This window comes from Erythrolamprus reginae, chromosome 3 (genome assembly GCF_031021105.1).
Source record: "Erythrolamprus reginae isolate rEryReg1 chromosome 3, rEryReg1.hap1, whole genome shotgun sequence".
Taxonomy (NCBI): Eukaryota; Metazoa; Chordata; class Lepidosauria; order Squamata; family Dipsadidae; genus Erythrolamprus; species Erythrolamprus reginae.
The window spans coordinates 178,002,359-178,024,808 of record NC_091952.1 but is presented as its reverse complement, the minus strand read 5'-3'; the positions used below and the strand labels follow the sequence as shown (position 1 = coordinate 178,024,808).

The following is a 22,450-nucleotide window of genomic DNA, read 5'->3' as shown; positions in this document are numbered from 1 at the left end:
ACTTCAACTCCCAGAATTCCCCAGCCAGCATTCGCTGGCTGGGGAATTCTGGGAATTGAAGTCCAGATATCTCCAAGTTGCCAAGGTGGGGAAACACTGTTATAAATGATCAAAGCAAAAAGCCCAAAGGGCGGTTTATCTGCAGCGACTCGCGTCTAGATATTTCTGTCCGAATAACTGAATTTGTGCGAGCGTTCCCAGACAACAAACCACGGGCGGGAAAAAGGAAAACCAAAGTTTTACAGGCCGGGGCTGCCGCAAGTGTCAGCCGGCACGGTCTGTGCAAAGCCGCCCGACGGCGCTCTTGCGGCTCTGCGGTGCGCGGCCTTGAAAGACGCGAGAAGGGGAAAATAATTGCCTACCGGGCTCGCTCCCAGCCGCCACCATGCACCCGTCTGCCCGCCCCGTCTACTACGCCGTTGTTTTGGCCTGGTATGTGTTTTTTTTCTACACCAGCGGCTACGTCTTGGGCAACGTGCACAAGTCCCCCCGACCCCCAGGCAGCTTCAACCCGTTTTGGGGCAGTCAGTGGAAATACCTGAGTTTCCTCAACGTGGTAAGTGCGCGGCCAGCCTTCGGGCCTTCTTCAGCCTCGCCAAATGAGGCGCCTAATTGTACTTCGAATAAACCCAGCGTGGCGGGAATCTGTGGGATTCCAGCTCAGGTGTTGGACGGGTAAAATATGTGGGGAAAAGCCTGTGGAAGCTTTAAGGCAGCCAGCCAGCGAGAGAGAGGAGGGTCGGGGAGCTGCTTTTGTTCCCTCCCCCCCGCTAGAGTTGTAATATAAAGGAATGCACAAGACGGATAAGGAGACCTCGAAGATCAAATCTCTTCCGCCAACTCACGCTTTGATTGATTGATTGATTTGATTTGTATGCCGCCCAACTCTGCAAGGGCCCTGGGCGGCTTACAACAAATAAACCCCAAACGTTTCAACCCCAAACTATTTAAAAATACGCAACGTTTTGTGTGAGGGTTGATTGCAAGATCAATGCCCTGCCAGCATAATAATAATGATGATGATGACGACGATGATATTGTTATTATTAATAATTATTAATTATTAATTATTAATTATTATTAATAATAATAATAATTAATAATAATAATAATAAATAAATAATTGTTATTAATTGTTATTATTAATAATTAATAATAATTAGATTTGTATGCTGCGCCTCTCTGCAGACTCAGGGTGGCTCACAGCAACAATATTATTATTATTATTATTATTATTATTATTAATACACCAGGTTTATATGAGTTTATACACCTAGCAAAATAGTCAGTCTGTGAGTTTAATGTGGGGGGAGGCAGGACATGTGCAAGCAATTTGTAGGGGTCCTATAGAAATCCAGCAATGAAACATATGAAGAAATGGCTGCATAGGATTGATTGTTTTTATGGACATTTCAGATGTGCAGAAAACTTCCCACAGAAACACCTTGGCCTTTCCCAGATCTTTATAATACAGTAATCCCTTGCTACTTCACGGTTCATCTTTCACGGATTCGCTATTTCACGGGTTTTCAAAGGGGGCTTACATCCATTAAAAGTTTTAAATCCATTAAAAATTCATAAAATTCTACAGTACTGCTGTATTCTATTAAAGAAACTGGTAGGATATCACATGTAGTTCCAGCTGAGAAACATTATAGAATGACTGTTTAATGCAAAGGGTGGGTTTTAAAAGTCCAAATAGTTGTTAAATACATTAAAAAATATCTTTCCTCTACTTCACGGAAATTCGTTTTTTCACGGGTGGTCTTGGAACGCATCCCTAGCGAAAAACGAGGGATCACTGTTCACCTTTGCAGTGCCAAGAAGAGAAACTAAAATGAAGCAATGCACGATATTCTAATTTTTCAAGTGTTCACCTATAGACAATGAACTTACGATCTGTGTTTTAGATGAGTTGACAGGAGAGATTATAAAAAGAAGAAAGACATGTAACTTTAGAGAAAAAGATAAGTTTGTAATTTATAACTACTATAAAGAAGATTGGAAGCCATTTCTTTTTAACATGTTCTTTTCTATCTTTGTTTTTCCCTTTCTTGTACTTTTACCTTGCTCTTAGATTTCTTCTTCTGTTTGCTCTACATTAGTTTTTAACCTTTTAAAAAAACCTTTGATAAAGAATTTTTAAATGAATGATCCTGCTGCAGCATAGTACATGTTGAAGATTTCATACATTATCAATCAATAAGGTTTGCTTTTAATATGGAAACAAAATAAGATGGACCATTGTTAGATGTTGAATTGCATTTGTTATGGATCATTTCTCTTGTTTATGTTATATATAAAGTCATAATATCACATTTATTCAGGTAGTTGCATCAAAGAAACACAGTGCATTGTTCCAAGCATGTAGTACTTTCAAATTATTCATAGATATATACATATGTCCATATGTGTACCTACTCTAAGATACGGTGAGGATTAAGACCCTAAACACAGCAACCTCTTTGGCCTGCAATTTTCTGGACTCGTGCCTAGGTGTTTGACCTGAATTCTGCCCAATTAGAAGCCTTATATGGATGGAGCTGGCAATATGATGAAATAGTTTAAAGCAGTTACCACATTTCTTGTCCCTTAATCCTACTTGTTTAGGCAGGATGGCAAGGATTTGATCAGTTTGCCTTCTGGTATGTAAATATTCTATGGCCAATTCCATCCACCTTTTCTGTTTTCTGTCATGACAGCTTTTTTTGTGAGAGTTCCCCGATATCTACCCAAGACTCCAAATATGTCCCCAAAGATTGCTTTCCCCTTTTATAGGAAGGAAAGTAAAATAAATACTGGTTTCCTGGCATAATACTCCTTAATATATTTGTATCAAATTGGTATTTTGGTGGGGTAAAATAGAATTCTATATTGACCAAGTTTTATTGGACATACAAGGAATTTGCCATTGATTCATATGCCCTCGGTAAACATAAAAGATATATTTGTCAAGAATCATGAGGTACAATACTTAATGATTGTCATAGGGTACAAATAAGCAATCAAGAAACAATCAAGTATCTGGGATATAATTGTAAGAGCTAGCCTAGACATTTTACTGCTTGTGACAAACAAACAAGATGGTACTCTCCTATCCTCCAGTGAGTTTGTGGCAAAATAATTGGACTGTCATTGAATATTACTTCAAAGCTGTAGAAGTAGTAGACAAATCTGTAATGCAAGATAAACCCTATGGCAAATTTGGTCCAGCAGAAGAAAATGACATGGATGGTCAAAGGGAACCAATGAGAGGTTAGCTCTCTTTCCTTCTATTATTCGTGTCTCAAGCAGTTGCATCATTCCATCAAATATAGGCTTTATCTTGTATAATGTTTTCTGATGCATTACCATGGGGACGATTCAAATGATAAAGGCTTCAATTAAATTGAAAAAAGGGATTTAATTGAATCCCATTGAAGTGGAATGCAAGATTGAAGCGGCAACTCACTTTGATTTGTTCTCTTTGATTATTGTTTGTATATTGAATTGCTCTATTTCGATGATTCAATTTTCCCCCCAGAATACTGGATTGTTCTGATGCATCACATCCAAGCCAGTACTGCTAATCAGAATAATATTATACAACTTCATGTGGACTTAGATACAGTGGTACCTCTACCTATGAACGCCTCTACTTAGGAACTTTTAGTATAAGAACTGAGTGTTCAAGATTTTTTTGCCTCTTCTCAAGAACCATTTTCCATTACAAGCCCGAGCCTCCAAAACTATAACTGGAAAAGGCAGGGAGAAGCCTCCATGGGGCCTCTCTAGGAATCTCCCGGGAAGAAACAAGGCTGGAAAAGGAGGGCCGAAGCCTCTGTGCGGCCTCTCTAGGAATCTCCTAGGAGGAAACAGGGCTGGAAAAAGTAGGGAGAAGCCTCCATGGGGCCTCTCTAGGAATCTCCTGGGAGGAAACAGGGCCTCCACCCTCCCAGTGCAATCCCATGTATTATTTGCTTTTACATTCATTCCTATGGGAAAAATTGCTTCTTCTTACAAACTTTTCTACTTAAGAACCTGGTCATGGAACAAATTAAGTTCGTAAGTAGAGGTACCACTGTATTATGAAATAACCCTTTTGTATTAAAATTCCTCCCATAGTAGAAACCATATTCCTTTTTTTAGGTGTTTTTTTCTTGTAATGACTGGATGTTTACATTTTGAATTGCTTTCTCTTATTTAAGTTCATTAAATGAGACAGCCTATCACCCAAACTAAATCATTAAAACATTTCCAGCAAGAAAAATACATTTAATCTGAAAACTGTCCTCTAAAGCATAAGTATGTAATTTGATGAGGTACAGTATGTACAACTTAATTTTGGATGTTCAATTGCTCATTAGATGTAATTAATTTAGGTTTTGCAGGTTATTTTCTATGCAGTTTCTTTGCTGACCAGTGCAGTCATGCTAATGAAGAAAGAAAGAATTGCCACGACCCTGATTTCCTTAAAGGGCTTGATCTTTAGTAGCTTGGTTTTTCCACTATCTTCAGTAAGTTGCAATAATATTTATCAATGCAAGATTAATTATATGTACTATGAATTGGATAATTATTTGCATAAACAATAATTTGATTTTAATTTAATTCCTAGTGTTATAGCAGGAGCGAATTGCAGCTGATACCCTGTTTAGTACATTATTTCCAAATGTTTATAGAGGTTTTAGGAAGGAGTACATCATTTTGAGGATAACAAAAATGCTATTGTAGGAAGAACCTAATTCTTGAGTGAAGAACCCAGATCCTGTCATACTGAAGATATTCCTTTTAAAATGGAAGCCTTGTTGGTCTGGTTGATATGATAATTTCAAGCATATATCTCAATGGCCGGTTAGGTCCCACAAAGTTGACCTTCTCCAGGTCCCGTCAGCTAGGCAATGCCGCCTGGTGGGGCCTACAGGTAGAGCCTTCCCTGTTGTGGCCCCGGCCCTCTGGAATCAACTCCCTCCAGGGATTCATAGCATCCCCTCCCTCCTGGCCTCCTGCAAGGCTTTAAAAATTCACCTTTGCTGGCAGGCTTGGGGACGTTGAGTGTTGCACCTAACTCCGGCCTACAATTGGAATGTACATGGGATGAGTGTGGATGGTTGTTTTAGTGATCTGATTTTTAAATTTAGATTTCTTATACATTGCATTTTTGTATCTGTTTTGTTGTGAGCCACCCTGAGTCTGTGTAGAAGCGCGGCATAGAAATCTAATGAATGAATGAATGAATGAACGAACGAACGAACGAACGAACGAACGAACGAACGAACGAATGAGTATTTGGGAGGAAAACCCATAACAGGTACAATTTTCTCTACCAATGCAAGATGTATTCTAGTTAAATTTGGTGGTAGTCATGCAAGATGTATTCTAGTTAAATTTGGTGGTAGTCATGTATATTTAAGAGTTCCTAGATATGAATAAAAACAAAAATATTAATGGGTATAAAGCAGCGGAACAGATAGAACTGATGAATGTTTGTATTTGTATTTGTATTTATTAGATTTGTATGCCGCCCCTCTCCGAAGACTTGGGGTGGCTAACAACAATATAAAAGACAATGTAAACAAATCTAATATTAAAACAATTTAAACAACCCCAATTTAAAGAACCACTCATACATACAAGCATACAATTTATAAATTCTATAAGTCTAGGGGGAAGGGAAATTTCAATTCCCCCATGCCTGACGACACAGGTGGGTTTTAAGGAGCTTGCGAAAGGCAAGGAGGGTGGGAGCAACTTTGATATCTGGGGGGAGCTGGTTCCAGATGGTTGGGGCCGCCACAGAGAAGGCTCTTCTCCTGGGTCCCGCCAAACGGCATTGCTTAGTCGACGGGACCCAGAGAAGGTCAACTCTGTGGGACCTTACCAGTCGCTGGGATTCATGCTGCAGAAGGCGGTCCCGGAGATATTCTGGTCCGATGCCATGAAGGGCTTTATAGGTCATAACCAACACTTTGAATTGTGACTGGAAATTGATCGGCAACCAATGCAATGTTGTCATTCCTGGATAAACAAGACAAGTAAAATGCTGGAGAAAAGGTTGCTAGATGTTACTAGAAAATGTTGAAAGGCCCACAAGTGTAAATTTGCTCTAGAGATCCTAGTCAGAATGTGATCTTGATTTAATGAACAGAATGAAGACAGTGAGAAGTAGAACTGCTAAAAACTTTAGCTGAGGTTCGGGAAGGAGAACTGCAAAATGTGTAGGCAACATATACACTGCTCAAAAAAATAAAGGGAACACTTAGACAACACAATATAGTAAATCAAGTAAGTAAATCAAACTTCTGTGAAATCAAACTGTCCACCGAGGAAGCAACACTGATTGAGAATCAATTTCACATGCCGTTGTGCACATTCAACTTTGTACAGAACAAAGTATTCAATGAGAATCTTTCATTCATTCAGATCTGGGATGTGTTATTTGAGTGTTCCCTTTATTTTTTTGAGCAGTACATATGTGGATGGGATGGATTATTAGGGGAACATCTTTCTTTTATACTTGCACCTTTGAGACTATATATTACAGCTTTCATCTGTTTTCCAACTGGAAATAGCAGAAAAAGGTATGTTTTCATCAGATGTCAAAGAACCAAAAAAATGATATTTGAAGACCTCGTGTTCCCTGTAGTCACTGGCTGCCTATTCCTGCCTTATATCCTTTTTTCATAAATTAAATGACTATTGATTCCATCTAGATCTAGATTGCTTTTGTAAATTATTTCTAAAAAATAATTAAGGCAGACATTGTTATTATAGGTCTTTGTTTAGCAATTACCCATTCACAAGGATATGAATTTCTGATGGTGCCGAACAAGGAAATTAATGACTGATTCTTGTAGTTGCAGCCTTTGTGGCACTCCTGTGCTCACATTATCACAATACAAGCACTTGGCAACTGGCTCACAATTACAACATCACAGTATTCCATGGTCATCTGGCCACTGCCGTTCCGTGGCAACCTTCATTACAGGCTTACAATGAGCAAAGTCAATGAGGAAAGTGTAGGAAGTCGTAAATGTCAATCGTATGAAGTCACAAGAACCAGTTGGATTCACCTCACAGCAGCAACTGGAACTGCTAGAACAGCAGTCATATGTTGGTGTGGGTCATGTGATGTTTTGCTTTATGACAGTATGGCTTAGCACCTGAGTCCCTGGTCCAGATTATTATAGTTAACCAGAAACTATTTATTTATTTATTTATTTTATTTATTAGATTTGTATGCCGCCCCTCTCCGTAGACTCGGGGCGGCTCACAGCAATAATAAACAATATATAACAAATCTAATAATTTAAGAGAAACACTAAAAAACCCATTATTAAAAGCAAACATACCATACATAAACTGTATAGGCCCGGGGGAGATGTTTCAATTCCCCCATGCCTGACGGCAAAGGTGGGTTTTAAGGAGTTTACGAAAGGCGAGGAAGGTGGGGGCAGTTCTAATCTCTGGAGGGAGCTGGTTCCAGAGGGTCGGGGCCGCCACAGAGAAGGCTCTTCCCCTGGGTCCCGCCAAACGGCATTGTTTAGTTGACGGGACCCAGAGAAGGCCAACTCTGTGGGACCTAATCGGTCGCTGGGATTCGTGCGGCAGAAGGTGGTCCCGGAGATATTCTGGCCCGATGCCATGAAGGGCTTTATAGGTCATAACCAACACTTTGAATTGTGACCGGAAACTGATCAGCAACCAATGCAGACTGCTGAGTGTTGGTGTAACATGGGCATACCTAGGGAAGCCCATGATTGCTCTCGCAGCTGCATTCTGCACGATCTGAAGTTTCCGAACACTTTTCAAAGGTAGCCCCATGTAGAGAGCACTTTTCAAAGGTAGCCCCATGTAGAGAGCATTACAGTAGTCGAACCTCGAGGTGATGAGTGACTGTGAGCAGTGAGTCTCGGTCCAGATAGAAGGTCTCAAAACCTTGTCTAAGTAAATCCATCACCCCCCCATTTCAAAAACAGTTGATCTAAAAGTGGCAATTTTAAAAACCCACTCCGAAATTGTTTGTAAGTGTAAATGTACATACTTTTCAAAATTATTATTGTTTGATACCACTAAATATCTACTGCTGCTTTAAGAAGGAGCAAGGGAGGGCCGGAGGATGATGGATGGATGGATGGACAGACACTATAAGATAGGTACGAGGGTCGCCCGGAAAGTAATGCACCACATTTTTTTCTTCAACAATTGTTTATTGAGCACAATGAAACCTACACACAAGAAAGAATGATGTTTCTTCTACATACCCTATTTTTCCACGTAATCTCCATCCTGTTCTATGGCCTTCCTCCAGCGAGACACAATGGTGTATATGCCCTGTCAGTACCATTCCTTGTTCTTGTCACGAAGCCATTTCTGCACTGTGGGAATCACCTCTTCGTCATCCTCAAAATGTCTTCCGCGAATGGCATCCTTTAATGGCCCAAACAAGTGGATGTCTGAGGGAACAATGTTTGTGAATGTTTCCAACAGTTTCTTTCTCCGCAGTGAGAAATTCAATGACGACGCGTTGTTTGTAACGTACGTATATCATAGATGCCATTTGAAAACACTGCTGCAGCTATGCTATCTGTCTGAAGAAACACAAAATCTACACACACACTCCTGACAATTCAAATAATTTATATCTAAAGTTTCGCATTCATACCATTACTGTAGGCTGAGAAAAAAAATGTGGTGCATTACTTTATGGGCAACCCTCGTATATTCTGTAGATCAGTGTTTCCCAACCTTGGCAACTTGAAGATATTTGGACTTCAACTCCCAGAATTCTGGGAGTTGAAGTCCAGATATCTTCAAGTTGCCAAGGTTGGGAAACACTGCTGTAGATAAACATTCTTTCAGGCCAAAGCCATTTTATTTGGAGTCTTTGGCCTGCCACACTCTATATTATTCATTTTCTATTGTGGGGAAATGGGAGGAGGTAGTATGATTCCATACTATGGAAAGGTAAGATCATCCTTTGTCTCTGCCTCTCCACTGCACGGAAGGAGATGGATAGACTCTGCCAGCATGGCACTTGGAGATTGGAGAACGTGATGGATTTGTAGGTATGGGGACAAGGGCTTGAACTTTCAACTGGGTGGTGAAACCTGGAGGACTTCAGATTCGGGTTTCACCCAGATGTACCAACATGGCTCTAATAATAGGGACTTTGAGGAATATTTGGACTCAGACTCTGATTTGATTTTGGATGCTATTTGGAACCCTGAAACATTCATTGTGAATTGGCCAATCAATACTTTTTTGTTTGCTTTGTTCTAGTTTGTGTTTGTTACATTTTGGAGTATATACTTCTATGATCGAGAACTTATTTACCCAAAATATTTGGATCCAATTATTCCTGAATGGATTAATCATGGAATGGTGAGTAAAAACAAACAAAGCTGAACATAACGAAAACAGAATAAGTTGTGCATATTATTCCAGCTAATTATTCAGATTTAGGTTCATTTGTCTCAATAGTCAATCACACACTTAATCTGTTATAAAAAGTTAAAGAGAAAATATTTAAATTGGCAGAATCATGCCCAGACATCACAATTTTTCGTTTGTAGAGTTCATTTTCTTTCTTTTAATTTTGCATACTATTATATGCAAAAGTGGGAGTGTGAATTGCCAAAGAAAGCCTTGAAGCTCTGGAGGAAATGTTAGTGGAATTCATCTTTGACAAACTTAAATCAATGGAAAGATGTGAATTCATTACATGAGGGGCAAATATAACTTTTCTAGATTCCCGCAGAAAAGGTTTTGCAGTGAACCATATTTATATAAATACAGAAAGACTGGAAATACAAATAATTGTTTAAAATTTTGGGGAAGGAATAAAACAGTGTAAAATCCATAATATAAGTGTTGCCAACTAAGATTTGTAGCAGCATCAAATGAGGATACTAACTAATTAAATATACTATAGCATTTATGAAAACTGATGAGTTATATATTTATTTTGTAGCCTAAATTCATATGATATGACATTAAGCAAAGCCAACGAGGGACAATACGTAGACATTTTTTTTGCTCTGTCATGGCTACTGGCTATTGATTCTTATCTCAGGATGATGCTACGTGCCATGACCCGTTTCTCCAATTTTTATAACATTCCAAATATATACAAAATGTATAACACTTTCCATCATTAATTTCCATCATACACACAGGTGGAAAGTTAGCTCTGAGGAAGATGATCAGTAAGAATGGATAGAAAACAAAAAACCTACATTTTGACTTGTGAATTGGATTGGTCTGGGCCCATTGTAGCTTTAGCAGTTTTTGTAGGCAATATATTTGGGCAGCTGAAGTATTAGACTGGCACTAATGAGTTTTAAGTTATTCTAGAAGCATACTTGTTTATTGGGAACAATAATCATTTTCTCAAGCGCTTGAGGGGTTATGATCACAAAGAGAAATTATTTAAATTTCTCAGGATATAAATGTAAGAAATAATAAAAAAAATTAAGCTGGTTTAATTACACAGAGGCCCATATTAAAGTGAGATGAGCTGAAGAGTGGAAATAATACCACTGAAAACATGCAGATTCTACGGCCCAAGTCTTGTGTCTTCTGATACTGAAAGCAGCTTGATATCGTATCAGTATTACCGGTACTTTTTTAATTACAAAAGAAAAACAGAAAATAGAGCGCCCCAATTGTGCAATTGGCACTAAACAGTGAGTGAGATGGATTGATCTCTTTTTAATGAAAGAAGGGATGGATTGGATCCTTCCCTTTCAAAGGACATTGAGGAATTTAATTAATTGACAGCTTGCTTTAGAGAGATTGGGTCCCTATTTATGCTATATTAGAAAAGAAATGTCCACTGACATCACTGGAAAATGAGGGCAGATGCAATCCAAAGAATTTAGAAGTCATGATGTCTTAGAAGGCATTTTTCTTTAGAAATAGAGTGGCATCCCTCAAAAAGCAAATTATTCAATATTAGTTATTTAATTGATGAGAAAAGCTAGATGTTAATTCCTTCGGCTATCATCTATTTCATATTTTAAATTATCTAAACAATTTAAATTCATTTACAAACAAATGCATAATAGTACTAAAAAGCTAATTGAAGCTGAAGAAAAGCATTAAAAAGGACAAAGCACTACTATGTTGCTCAAGGTGTCAGGTTCCCACAATCCCCCAAGTGTGGAGGGTACCAGATTGAGCAAGGCTCTTACTATGTTCGGTGTTGGAAGCATCTATTCAAGGCACTTCCAGGTTGAAAGGGTTAACCAGTGACATCACCATTGCCTATGGCCTTTCATGTCCCAGGTATTTCCCCAACAAAGTGGCACCTCTTTATCTACTGGCATTTGCATGCTTTCGAACTGCTAGGTGTGCAGGAGCTGGGACAAATTGACTGGAGCTCTTGGATTTTAAGCAAGGTTAACATCAAAAATTAAAAATATGGCATGAAGACCAAGTTTGTCAAATGGGGTTTCAGAAGATTCCCGAGACTCCTGGTAGCTCCTTGAAAATAATTGTAGCGAACGTTGAAAATCATCAGTTTCTCCAGAAATGCCAATTGGCAAGTCAGCCAATCTAACCCAATAAATGGTGCATGTGAAGCCCCTTTTTTCTATAATAACAGCTGTAGATAGATTTGGGAAACCTGTGATAGAAAATCTCAAAATCACTGCTCTCCCTCCTAGAATTAAAATACAACAAAATGCTACTAATAATAACAGTAGTAATTTGACACCAGTATTTTGATATATTACAGATGTAGAAGATTGGACCCAGATTAAATTAGACAGTTCAGTTCATGATTCCAGTTATTTAACACAGCAGTAAAAAGACAGCAGTAACAGAGCTCAGGTAGTCCTTGATTTACAACCATAATCGGAGCACAAAATTTCTGTTGCTAAGCAAGACGGTTGCTTTTTGCCCTATTTGCCAACCTTTCTTGCCACCGTGAATCACTGCAGTTAAGAAAACTCTATCTTAACAACTGGTACGGTTAATGATAATGTAAGTCTGTCTCAGTTATGGACTGGAAAAGAAAAGAAGGCAACCTCATGGGGATGTGACATAAGACATACTGGCAGCACTTTAGGTACAAATTGAAAATGAAAAAGATCCTAAATGAGCGTTATAAAATAATCTGCAGCATTATGATACACCTGCAGATACAGATAGTACTTACTTAGTGTCCACAATTGGGACCAGGAACTTGATTGTTAAGGAAAGCAGTCACTATGTGACATTGTGATGGTGCTTAATGGTGTTACTTCAGCTTCTCTTTTGCTTTATAGAGTAGCAAAGTTTGTAAATATATAAAGTTTCTTTTTCATTGTGGTCATAAATTATGACTCATAATTGAAGAGTTGCTAAATGAGGCAGTCGCTAAACAAGGAGTACTTTGTACCAGCATTACAAACAAATCAAACTGTAAAGTCTTCCCTTAGGAATAACACAGCAGTCCGTCCTTAAGGAAAATGTTAAATCTTCTTAGTATTGAACATAAATTGAACATGCTATTATAATTTCATAAAATTTCAGAGCAGCAGATACTGAATAAAGCAAAACTTTTTAAATGAATAAGTAAATAATAACTCTGTTTATAAATAAATAAAAGCAAGGCAATACAGAACTCATCCTGAAAGTGTACATATGTGCAACTGAAGTAAACTTCATGTATTTTGATTATTTACAGTGAGATGCCTTGTTCCAATTAGGTTTTCCCTTCTCTCTTTTTATTATCAGGAGTATGATAATAATTTTCTCTTGTTGGTTTTTTATTTGCTACAAGTAAATGAAAAAAAAACCCTTGAGAATGAAAACTGTAAAAATGAGTCACCATCCCATTTTATCAACCCTCAAAGATTGATGACAGTTGAGGCATAATTATAAAGATTTGCTTTTTAAACAGGTTTTTTTTTTAATTTTCTCAAAATACAAAGCTTGCATTTATTTGAATGAATGGTAAATTAAACAATATGTTATTGTGGAAATGAAGTTTAATTGCTTTTAATGGCTCATGGTGTGCAGTTTGACTGAAGTTATATTAAAAATTGCTATGAGAAAGGGCTGGTTTCCAGAGAAGAAAACACAATGCATTTAAAGGGCTTTCAACTAGCTTTCAGCCGCAGTATATGGTCCATTACTAATGTCATTTCTACAGTCAGCTTTCTATTGTCTAGCAAAGTAATTCATTCAGGAGAGCTAATTAAAAGCCATTGGCAAATAGAAAACTTTGCAATAAGTGGCCAATCATGCAATGATTGTTGTCTTTGGCTGTATCAACATTAATCACTGTGAGCTAATTTGCTGTTGTAAACTGTATTGTTCTTTCACTGCATGCTGTTATGAATGGATAAAACCAAAATGAGGCAAACTTAAATGATTTTTTAAAAAAAATCCTTGCCCAGCTCAGCTTTACCATCCACAAATCTTTTGGGGGTTTTTGTTTCATAATTACCCATTCAACTCTTTCACATGCCCCTTATAGACTATATAAGTAAAAATGTAGTACTGTATACTTTAACAAGGGTGTCAAAATGGGATGGGTCACACTCAGGTTACGCCCACCCCCAGCTTCATGAAGGCAAAAAAAAAAGATATAATACATTACGTGACATCAATATGATGCGGCAAATTTGACACCCATACCGTGTGTGTTCGTGTGTGTGTGTGTGTGTGTGTGTGTGACATGTTTTTGCTGAATTTTTAAAATTAAGGGAGACTAGGAGAGTACTATTTTGGCCTAGTTCTGGCCTCATCAGTTAGCCATACCCTTACTGGGATTTGATCCTGCAGCTTCTGAGAATTAACCTCTAGGCTACAGGATCTGATCCCTTCAGCTTTGTACCAGGGGAAGGGTTGCAAAGAACTGATAAAGAAATAAAGGGAGACTGGTATAGATCTATTTCAAGATTTTTAGCTTTCATCAGCCAAGCCATACACTTCTAGGATTCGAACCTGGGCTACTTATGCCTTGCTAGGCAGTGATTTCTTTATCAGTTCTTTGCAAATTTGGAAAATAGAAAATCATCAGGCTGAAGCTATTGACTTCGTGCTGCTTTGAATATTCAAAGCAGCACGAAGCCAATAGCTTCAACTTGATAATGGCGAATGTGATTTTGCTGAAACGTCACAAAGACACTCAAAATATTACATGGGCGAAAACCCAAACTCAGAACAATCTACATACATATATCAGTGAAAATCTTCGAAAACAAATGCACACACAAACACTGCTCAAAAAAATTAAAGGGAACATTTAAACAACACAATATAACTCCAAGTAAATCAAATTTATATGAAATCAAACTGTCCACTTAGGAAACAACACTGATTGACAACCAATTTCACATGCTGTTGCGCACATTCAAATTTGTACAGTACGAAGTATTCAGTGAGAATATTTTATTCATTCAGATCTAGGATGTGTTATTGGAGTGTTCCCTTTGCTTTTTTTGAGCAGTATGTATACAGTGATCCCTCGGTTAGCGCGGGGGTTACGTTCCAAGACCTCCCGCGCTAACCGATTTCCGCGTTATGCTGGATGCGGAAGTAAAAACACCATCTGCGCATGTGCGCCATTTTTTTCATGGCCGCACATGCGCAGATGGTGGAGTTTGCATGTGGGTGGCGGGGAAGACCAAGGGAAAGTTCCTTCAGCCGCCCAACAGCTGATCTGCTCCGCAGCGCGGAAGCAGCGAGGAGCCGAAGATGGGGTTTCCCCGTTGCCGCGCTGCGGAGCGGATCAGGTGTTGGGCGGCTGAAGGAACCTTCCCTTGGTCTTCCCGCCAGCATTCCGTCAGTCGCAGCGCTGGCTGTCAACTTTTCTTTTTAGCACTGGGGAGGCAAGTCAGCTCCTGCCCAGTTTTAAAAAGAAAAGTTGACAGCCAGCGATTGTTCTGCTGCCGCCAGCATGGCCTGGCTGGCAGCGGAAGATGTAACGGAGCCCACGGGGGATTCGCCTTCCTCCCACCCGCAGCCGAGACTGATCGTGGGCTCCTTCGCAACCTCGGAGAGCTTCCAGGGCATGAAAGCTCACGAAAACCAGGAAGCTCTCCGAGGTTGCGAAGGAGCCCACGATCAGTCGGCTGCGAGCGGGAGGAAAGCGAATGCCACGGGGCTGGGCTCGGCTCCCCCCTCGGCTCCCCCCCTTACCAGCCCCGCCGCGGAAGGCTCCATTCTGTTCCCTGCCGGCCCGATTGAGCGGCCGGCGGTCTCCATTCAGGGAACAGAATAAAAATTTTTTTATTTTTTAATATTTTATTTTTTTAAATAATATTTTTTGAAAAACCGTGTTGCAGCGTTTCGCGCTAATCGAGAACGCGCAAATCGAGGGACCACTGTATACACATACATACATATGGTAATAATGCTACAAATATCTGATTTGTTAAAGTGACTTAAGAAATAAAGAAGGGACTGTAAAATCTAGAATAATGATTTTGGTGACTTAATAGACTCCCTTCTATACACATTTCTTGATAAACAGTGATGGTTTGCTGTTTTCTTCTGAGATTATTTAACTCTCCATCCAAGTACACTAATCCAGGCTCAACATGGTTTTGCTTCTGAATCAAGCCAAGCCTGGTCAGTTGCTGCCATCTGGAGGCAGCAGAATTGGGATAGAAGAATTACAAACTTTTTTAAAAATACATTGCTTCTTTCAGGAGGACTTTTATTCTCCAATTGCTCTGGCAGGTTCGTAGCTTGTTCCTTAGAAACCAGTGGACTACAACTTCTCTTTGAAATGCTCCCAAATTCCTTCCTTTAGTTTTCCATTTAAAAAGCCACGTTAAGGAGGAAAAGAAGGGCTCCATTTTTTTTGGTGTGTGTGTGTGTACCTCTACAGATTCTTTGGAAGATCTCTGTTGCCTATTGGAGTAGCCAGACCTCCCTATATCCTTGCCACCAAAGGTGGGTTCTACTTAGCTTCCCCAATGGTTCACATCACGACGGAAGTGCACCTTTTGTGCATTGCTTCACCGCATGCTCAGTAGCTCAAAATCAGCCCGAAACCCGGCTGAAGAGCTGATCAGCTGGGCTTGAGAAGGAGTAAAGGTCAGTATAAACCTTGGGGGTGGGAGGAAGGGCCCCTTTTCAAGCGGCAGAAGAATGATGTCATGCTATTGGTTCAGGCAAACTGGTCGAAGCGGGAGGAACCCACCTCTGCTTGCCACTTACCCCAAAATATAACTCTGTGTTAGCAGAGGGGTTGCACTTTTTGCATCACAAATGCAATTTGTCTAAAGCACTGTCTTTTTTCCAGCACACTTTGATATTGCCTTTGACCCTGGTAGAAATACTTGTTACCCATCATCAGTATCCATCAGTGTGTAAAAGCCTCATTATCTTCGGAATGGTTGCACTGGCCTATCAACTTTGGTAAGTTTCTAAAAATAAATGAATAAATGATTTTGTTTTATTTGTTTTTAAAATAGAATAGAAGAATAGAATTGTATTGTATTGAATTGAATTGAATTGAATTCTTTATTGGCCAAGTGTGATTAGACACACAAGGAATTTGTCTTTGGTGCATATGCTCTCAGTGTACATAAAAGAAAAATACATTTGCCAGGAATCATGAGGTACAACACTTAATGATTGTCATTAGGTACAAATAAGAAATTAGGAAACAATCAATATTGATATAAATCGTAAGGATGCAAGCAACAAGTTACAGTCATACAGTCATAAGTGAGAGGAGATGTGTGATAGAGATGTGTGATAGAGAGGAGATGGATGAGAAGACTAATAGCAATAGTAATGCAGTCTTACTGAATAATCTGACAGTGGTGAGGGAATTGTTTGTTTAGCAGAGTGATGGCGTTTAGGAAAAAAACTGTTCTTGTGTCTAGTTATCTTGGTGTGCAGGGCTCTATAGATAGTGTCGTTTTGAGGGCAGGAGTTGAAACAATTTATCTCCAAGATGGGAGGGATCAGTAAATATTTTCTTGACCCTCTTTTTGACTCATGCAGTATACAGGTCCTCAATGGAAGTCAGGTTGCAACTGGGCAGTAATTGTTTTTCCTGCAGTTTTACATGATGTTTGGCAAAAAGCGAGGAAACAGTTCTGTTCTTCACTTAATTGAATATTTTACCTCAGTGCCCTCGATGGAAGCAACTTCATTCTCTTCTTCCTAAAGGGGAAAAAAATCCTCAAATACAGCTTCAATGAACTCTGATCTGACCTTGACGGACTTTGGAATCTGCATTATACACCTTGGCATAATCAACTCCTAAATCAACTCCTAAATCAGATTGTTCATGCTGCTTATCAAATTGCTATTCCCTAGAACCAGTTTGCACAATCACTGCCTCTATTATTAGTTTTGCTGTTTTAAACTTTTCTCAAAACTTCTGTTTTAAACAAGGACGAGAAACACCTCCAGGTCCCCTTGATGTTGCAAAATTATAGTTCCTAACAGTGATAGCAAATGGGAAATGTAATTTATGGAATATAGTATATTGCCAACCCTCCTTCAAATATAAAGTTTGCATGAGTATTCTTCAACTTAGTACCCACCAGAAATACTGAACTACAACTTTTTTAGAAGCCTGAATTATAGGACTTGTAGTCCAACAAAGAGAATATCAGCTAGGAAAATTTGTATTGAAGAAAATCCCTAAACCAGCCTAATCATACTAGCTGTTATTTAGATATTTGCTGCTTTAGGCCAGCCTAATAATCAACTAAATAAACTGGTTGCTTCAGGCAAGTGATGCCGGACAGTGAAAATAAAATGAAGTGGTAGGTGATAAGAGTTCTGTCTTTCCATCAGCCTGCTTTGCACCTCTTCAGATATATTGGGTCATTCCCAGATTTGAAATACTGATTGGCTTCTGCATATGAAATTAGGTATTAATATCATCTTGTTCCTTACTTTGATAACAGATATATCTGATAATATGTATCTGATAATAGAAATAACATTTCTGCTGTTATTTCTGAATAATAGGTGGGACATAAACAAGGGGGTAAGAAAAGTTTTACAAAATGTAGCTTTATGCATGTAATTGAAGACACAGGCACATGATGTATATAAAAAAAGAACAGAACTTCAAATGAGCAGCCATAGTCTCTATCTTAATTGTTTGTTTGCTTGTTATCCTCTCACCCTGGATGCCCCTGGCCTCAGGCAACAATATTGAGAAAATGTAATATTTCTTAACCTTGCCATTAAAAGACTTCAGTGAGAAATATTGAATTAGAAACATTCATATTGTTCACTATAGGGTCCTTGTTTAGTAATTGCCTTGTTTAGCAACCAATCTTAGTTATATCTCAAACTTAATTTCATGATTATTTTCAATTTAGTTCCTGGTAATCCCCAGGTTATGAACATTCCCTTAATGAACATTCAAAGTTAACGATCAGTGCCTCCTACTGTTTCTGAATGAGGCCTGAAGCTATAAATCTTGCAGCATCATGGCAGTTCTTCGCCCTTATGAACAATTGCAAAGGCTCTGAAGTATTCATCCTGCACAATGCCAGCTGAAATGGAGCTTCTGAGGGGTAGATCTGCCCATCAGAAGCCCTGTTCGGCTATGCAGAGGCCTCCCCTGGCTAATTGCAGGCCGAAATGGAGCCTTTGGAGGTCGGAGGAGGCCCTCAGAGGGCGGATTGTCAGTGGGGCACACGAGGGCTGGAGGGGAAACTGCTTGCTAGAATTTCACAAGTAGGTGACCCAGCATGGCAGGTTGGTGGGGGGAAGCAATTGGGGAGCATGAGGTATTTCAGTGGGTCGGGAAGGTGGTTTTAGGTGGTCTTAGACAGGTGGCCTGTTCCCCCAGTAGGATCCCCATGGCCTTCCCCACCCTGAAATACCTCGCACATTTAAAAAGCCTCACATTGGATTAGCGAATGTGTGGCCAAAAGGAGGGAGTGAGCTTACTCAAGGTATGAGATTCACTCCCATAAATCCTTGGGTTACAAATGGAATGGGCAGGCTCCATTGCATTTGTAACTCGAGGACTACCTGTATTACATTAATTAGACCTCTCCACTAGCGTAGAGCTGCAATAGGGAGGATATGGTGTGATGTCGCATGAGTGACAATGTTGAATGTTAGGCCTTTGTATGTGAGCCGCCCTGAATCCTTCGGGAGTGGGCGGCATACAAATACAGTGGTGCCTCACGATACGAACTTAATTGGTTCCAGGAGGTGGTTCGTAAGGTGAAAAGTTCCTAAGATGAAACAATGTTTCCCATAGGAATCAATGTAAAAGCAAATAATGCGTGCAAATCCTTCAGGAAAATCCCAAACTTTAGAACGGAGGCGAACAGAGGGCAGGGAGGAGCAGCTACAGGGGGCGGGTGGAAGAAGCAAGGCTAGGCTAAAGGGTGAGTGGGAAGGAAGAAAGGCAAGGGGGTGCCCCTCCCTTTTCTTTCTTCAAAAGACACTCTTTCAGTGCCTGCAAGCACGCTGTTCTCCTAGTTTTTTAAATGCACTCTTTCCCCCTCCAAGCCGCCCCTCCCTTTTCTTTCTTCAAAAGACACTCTTTCAGTGCCTGCAAGCACGCTGTTCTCCTAGTTTTTTAAATGCACTCTTTCCCCCTCCAAGCCGCCCCTCCCTTTTCTTTCTTCAAAAAAGGGGAAAAAAAGAAACCCCTTCATCCCAGCAGCAGCGGCTTGGGTTCGTAAGGTGAAAATAGTTCGGAAGAAGAGGCAAAAAAATCTTAAACACCGGGTTCATATCTTGAAAAGTGCGTTAGAAGAGGCGTTCGTAAGATGAGGTACCACTGTATAAACAAACAAATAAAAGTGTGGTGTGCATTTCTATACTGAAGAAGGCTTAGTGTATCAAAAGTATCACAGATCGCATGGAATTGATCCCATCTTCAGTGAGATCATTGCCTCTCTGGGAGTCTTTCTGGCTGAAAGGCAGAAATATAAATTCTGTATTGGATGGGTGGAAGGACACATGGATACATGAATGGATGGATGATCATTGCACAGTTGATGGACTGATCCTTGAGTTGATCATTACTAGGAAGAGTATTCTAACTATAATTAAACTTGAACCAATTGATCTTGTTTGTTTCATAATGAGATATCCTAACTGAAAGAAATTAATTCTCTTTCCAGGATTCTCTACCTTTTTGCTAAAACAGGAAAATGGCTATATCCTCTCTTCAAGTTTTTAAGTCCACTTGGTATCATAGTGTTTTTAGGGATTGTCGTTGTGAGCGTTTTCTTTTACTACATCTTAGGAAGATTTCTCAACTGCCTGATTTGGGGTGAGTCTACTCTTACAAAGAAATCCTTTAATGTTATCAGAACACATTTATGTATCTACTTTTGAGTATGTTTTGATCCAGAATTCTATCCATTTGTCATAGTTTGATTTGTACATTCATTAGAAAATGAGACTTTAAAAAAATAGCAGGCTATGATAAGTATATTCTTCAAGAATAGGAAATATTCAGGTACTGTCTATTGCTTAGCGTATGAAAATAAGTCTTGGCTAGGCTGAATAAATAAGCTAATCAGCATAAAACTAGAAAGTTATGAGATCTAGATTGTAGTCCCCTGGTGTATTCCACCACAGTGGTTTAATTCTCAGCCAAGAATTGGCTATTTGTGGGTAACAAAAGGCCCTTTTCCTAGTAAATGGTTTCTTTTGCTGCAGACTCAATACTCTCATTTGTGTATAATACTAAGCCAGGATTTGTTTAGCAATCCAATACTGGTATTGTTTACAGATAATCCCTAGACATAATGGGTAGGTTCACGCTAAACCAAACAAATGCTTAGCTCTCCATTCACGAACCATGCTGAGAAGTGAGCAGAAGTAAGAATATTATTCTCTATTTACTAATTTCCCAATTTATCTTTTTCATCACATACCAAAGTCAGCAGCACTGCCAGTAGCTGTCAGTTGCCGATTCCTAAGGTAGTGACACCTCTTTGGCAGACAACAAAACTATGTTGTGTTTAAATCTTCATTATTTCTGCCCCCCCCATTTTTCTTTACCTTTTATGCCTTTGCACAGGTAATGAAGTTCCAGCGCTTGATGTTGACAAGAAGAAACACAAATAAATGAAAAGCTGATGGTGCCATCCCAAGAGCTAGACAGATGATGAAACTAAAAAAAATGCTACGAAATCTCTCTGTATAAAGCCAAAATAAATTCTTTAGTATAATAAGTTCTGCTAGCACAGAAGAAAAAAGATCCAGGAAAAATCTACCAAAGTATTGCCATTGATAAGATAATTCGGATTGTTATATAGCAGTGCTGGCAAACTATTCTGGCACCTCGTCAGCCGCGCAACCCGGAAGAGGAGCTGAAAAGGGGGCATGAGCACGCACGCACGCACGCACGCACTGGGAAGTGAACTTCCCTAGTCTTCCGGTTGCTGGCACACATGCCCACACTAGAAAACTTTCCATTTTCCAGCACAGCCGCATGCACAAAGGCCAGCTGATTGTTATGCACACATACGCACCAGAAACCCGGAAGGGGAACCGGTGACACGCGTGCCGAGCAAAATGGCTCCAGGAAGCCACTTTGGGCATGCGTGCCATAGGTTCGCCATCATTGTTATATAGGATGATCAGTACCTGCTGAGACAAATATAACACAGATGACTAACATGATTTTGTCACCCAAGTGCATAACAAGTGAGGCAAAAATCTATTTTTCCTCTCATTCAACTGCAATTCTAAATTTATTCAGATACATTTATAGCTGTTTTCTTTATTCAACATGTGGCAGTACAAATTACTAAACGGTAGCAGAACAAAACACCCCAAAGTCAGTCACGTATTTTTTTTTAATGATAATTGGCTTTCTGTAATATGAAATCTGAGACTATAAAATGCTCAGTGTTAAATAATAGATAGGAGAGTCCAGTAAGGCAGCTGAGGCCCACAAAAATGGCCAGAATGAATTAGGATTATTCTGAGGATAAAATGGAATAACATCCGATCTTCCTTTTGACCTCTTTAGATGAGCCTAAGCTGCAAATAACAATAATTTAGAAATTTGCATGCAAGTAGTACTTACTTAATGACTGTAAATTAGGATTGGAACTTCTATTGCTAAGTGATGAGGTCATCAAGCATGACGTCATGTGACTTAGCAACGGCAATCCAACCAGTTGCCATGTTGCTGTCGTTAAGGAAAAACCATGCAGGTTGTTAAGTGAGATTCTCACATGATCAGAACTTCCTCCCAGCTCCTCCACTGCTTGTGGGAAGCCAACGGGGAAGGTTGGAAATCACAGTTGCATCATTTGGGGGGGGGGGGGGGGGTTGGATATCCTGGCTGGTTGCCAAGCCCCTAGATCAGAAATCACATGACAGCAGAAGTGCTGTGGCAACCAGCACTTTAAGGACCAGTCACTGGCCACCCTTCATATAAAGGTTGTTGAATAAGTGGTTATCGAATGAGAACTACCTGTATATTCTTTTTAAAAACAATAAACCTATTAAAAAAATCCAGGAATTCAGACCGATTGAACTTGAAACGGCGGCGGGGGAGATGGAA

At 39.6% G+C, this 22,450-nt stretch overlaps 1 protein-coding gene and 1 long non-coding RNA gene across 2 annotated transcripts in view; one reads left to right on the top strand and one right to left on the bottom strand.

Annotated features, from left to right (window-relative positions):
- The window catches only part of LOC139165872 (uncharacterized), a 52,272-nt gene extending 51,540 nt beyond the window's left edge, over window positions 1-732 (bottom strand). The window contains exon 1 of the long non-coding RNA XR_011558827.1: window positions 539-732. This is a non-coding gene — a long non-coding RNA (uncharacterized lncRNA). The remainder of the gene's footprint in view (window positions 1-538) is intronic.
- ADTRP (androgen dependent TFPI regulating protein) lies at window positions 101-21,107 on the top strand. The gene is made up of 6 exons (XM_070749110.1): window positions 101-556; window positions 4,362-4,496; window positions 9,262-9,363; window positions 16,226-16,341; window positions 20,046-20,197; window positions 20,954-21,107. The coding sequence occupies exons 1-6, from the start codon at window positions 386-388 to the stop codon at window positions 20,998-21,000; spliced, it is 723 nt and encodes a 240-aa protein (XP_070605211.1). The 5' UTR covers window positions 101-385; the 3' UTR covers window positions 21,001-21,107.
- Window positions 21,108-22,450: the final 1,343 nt, after the last annotated feature.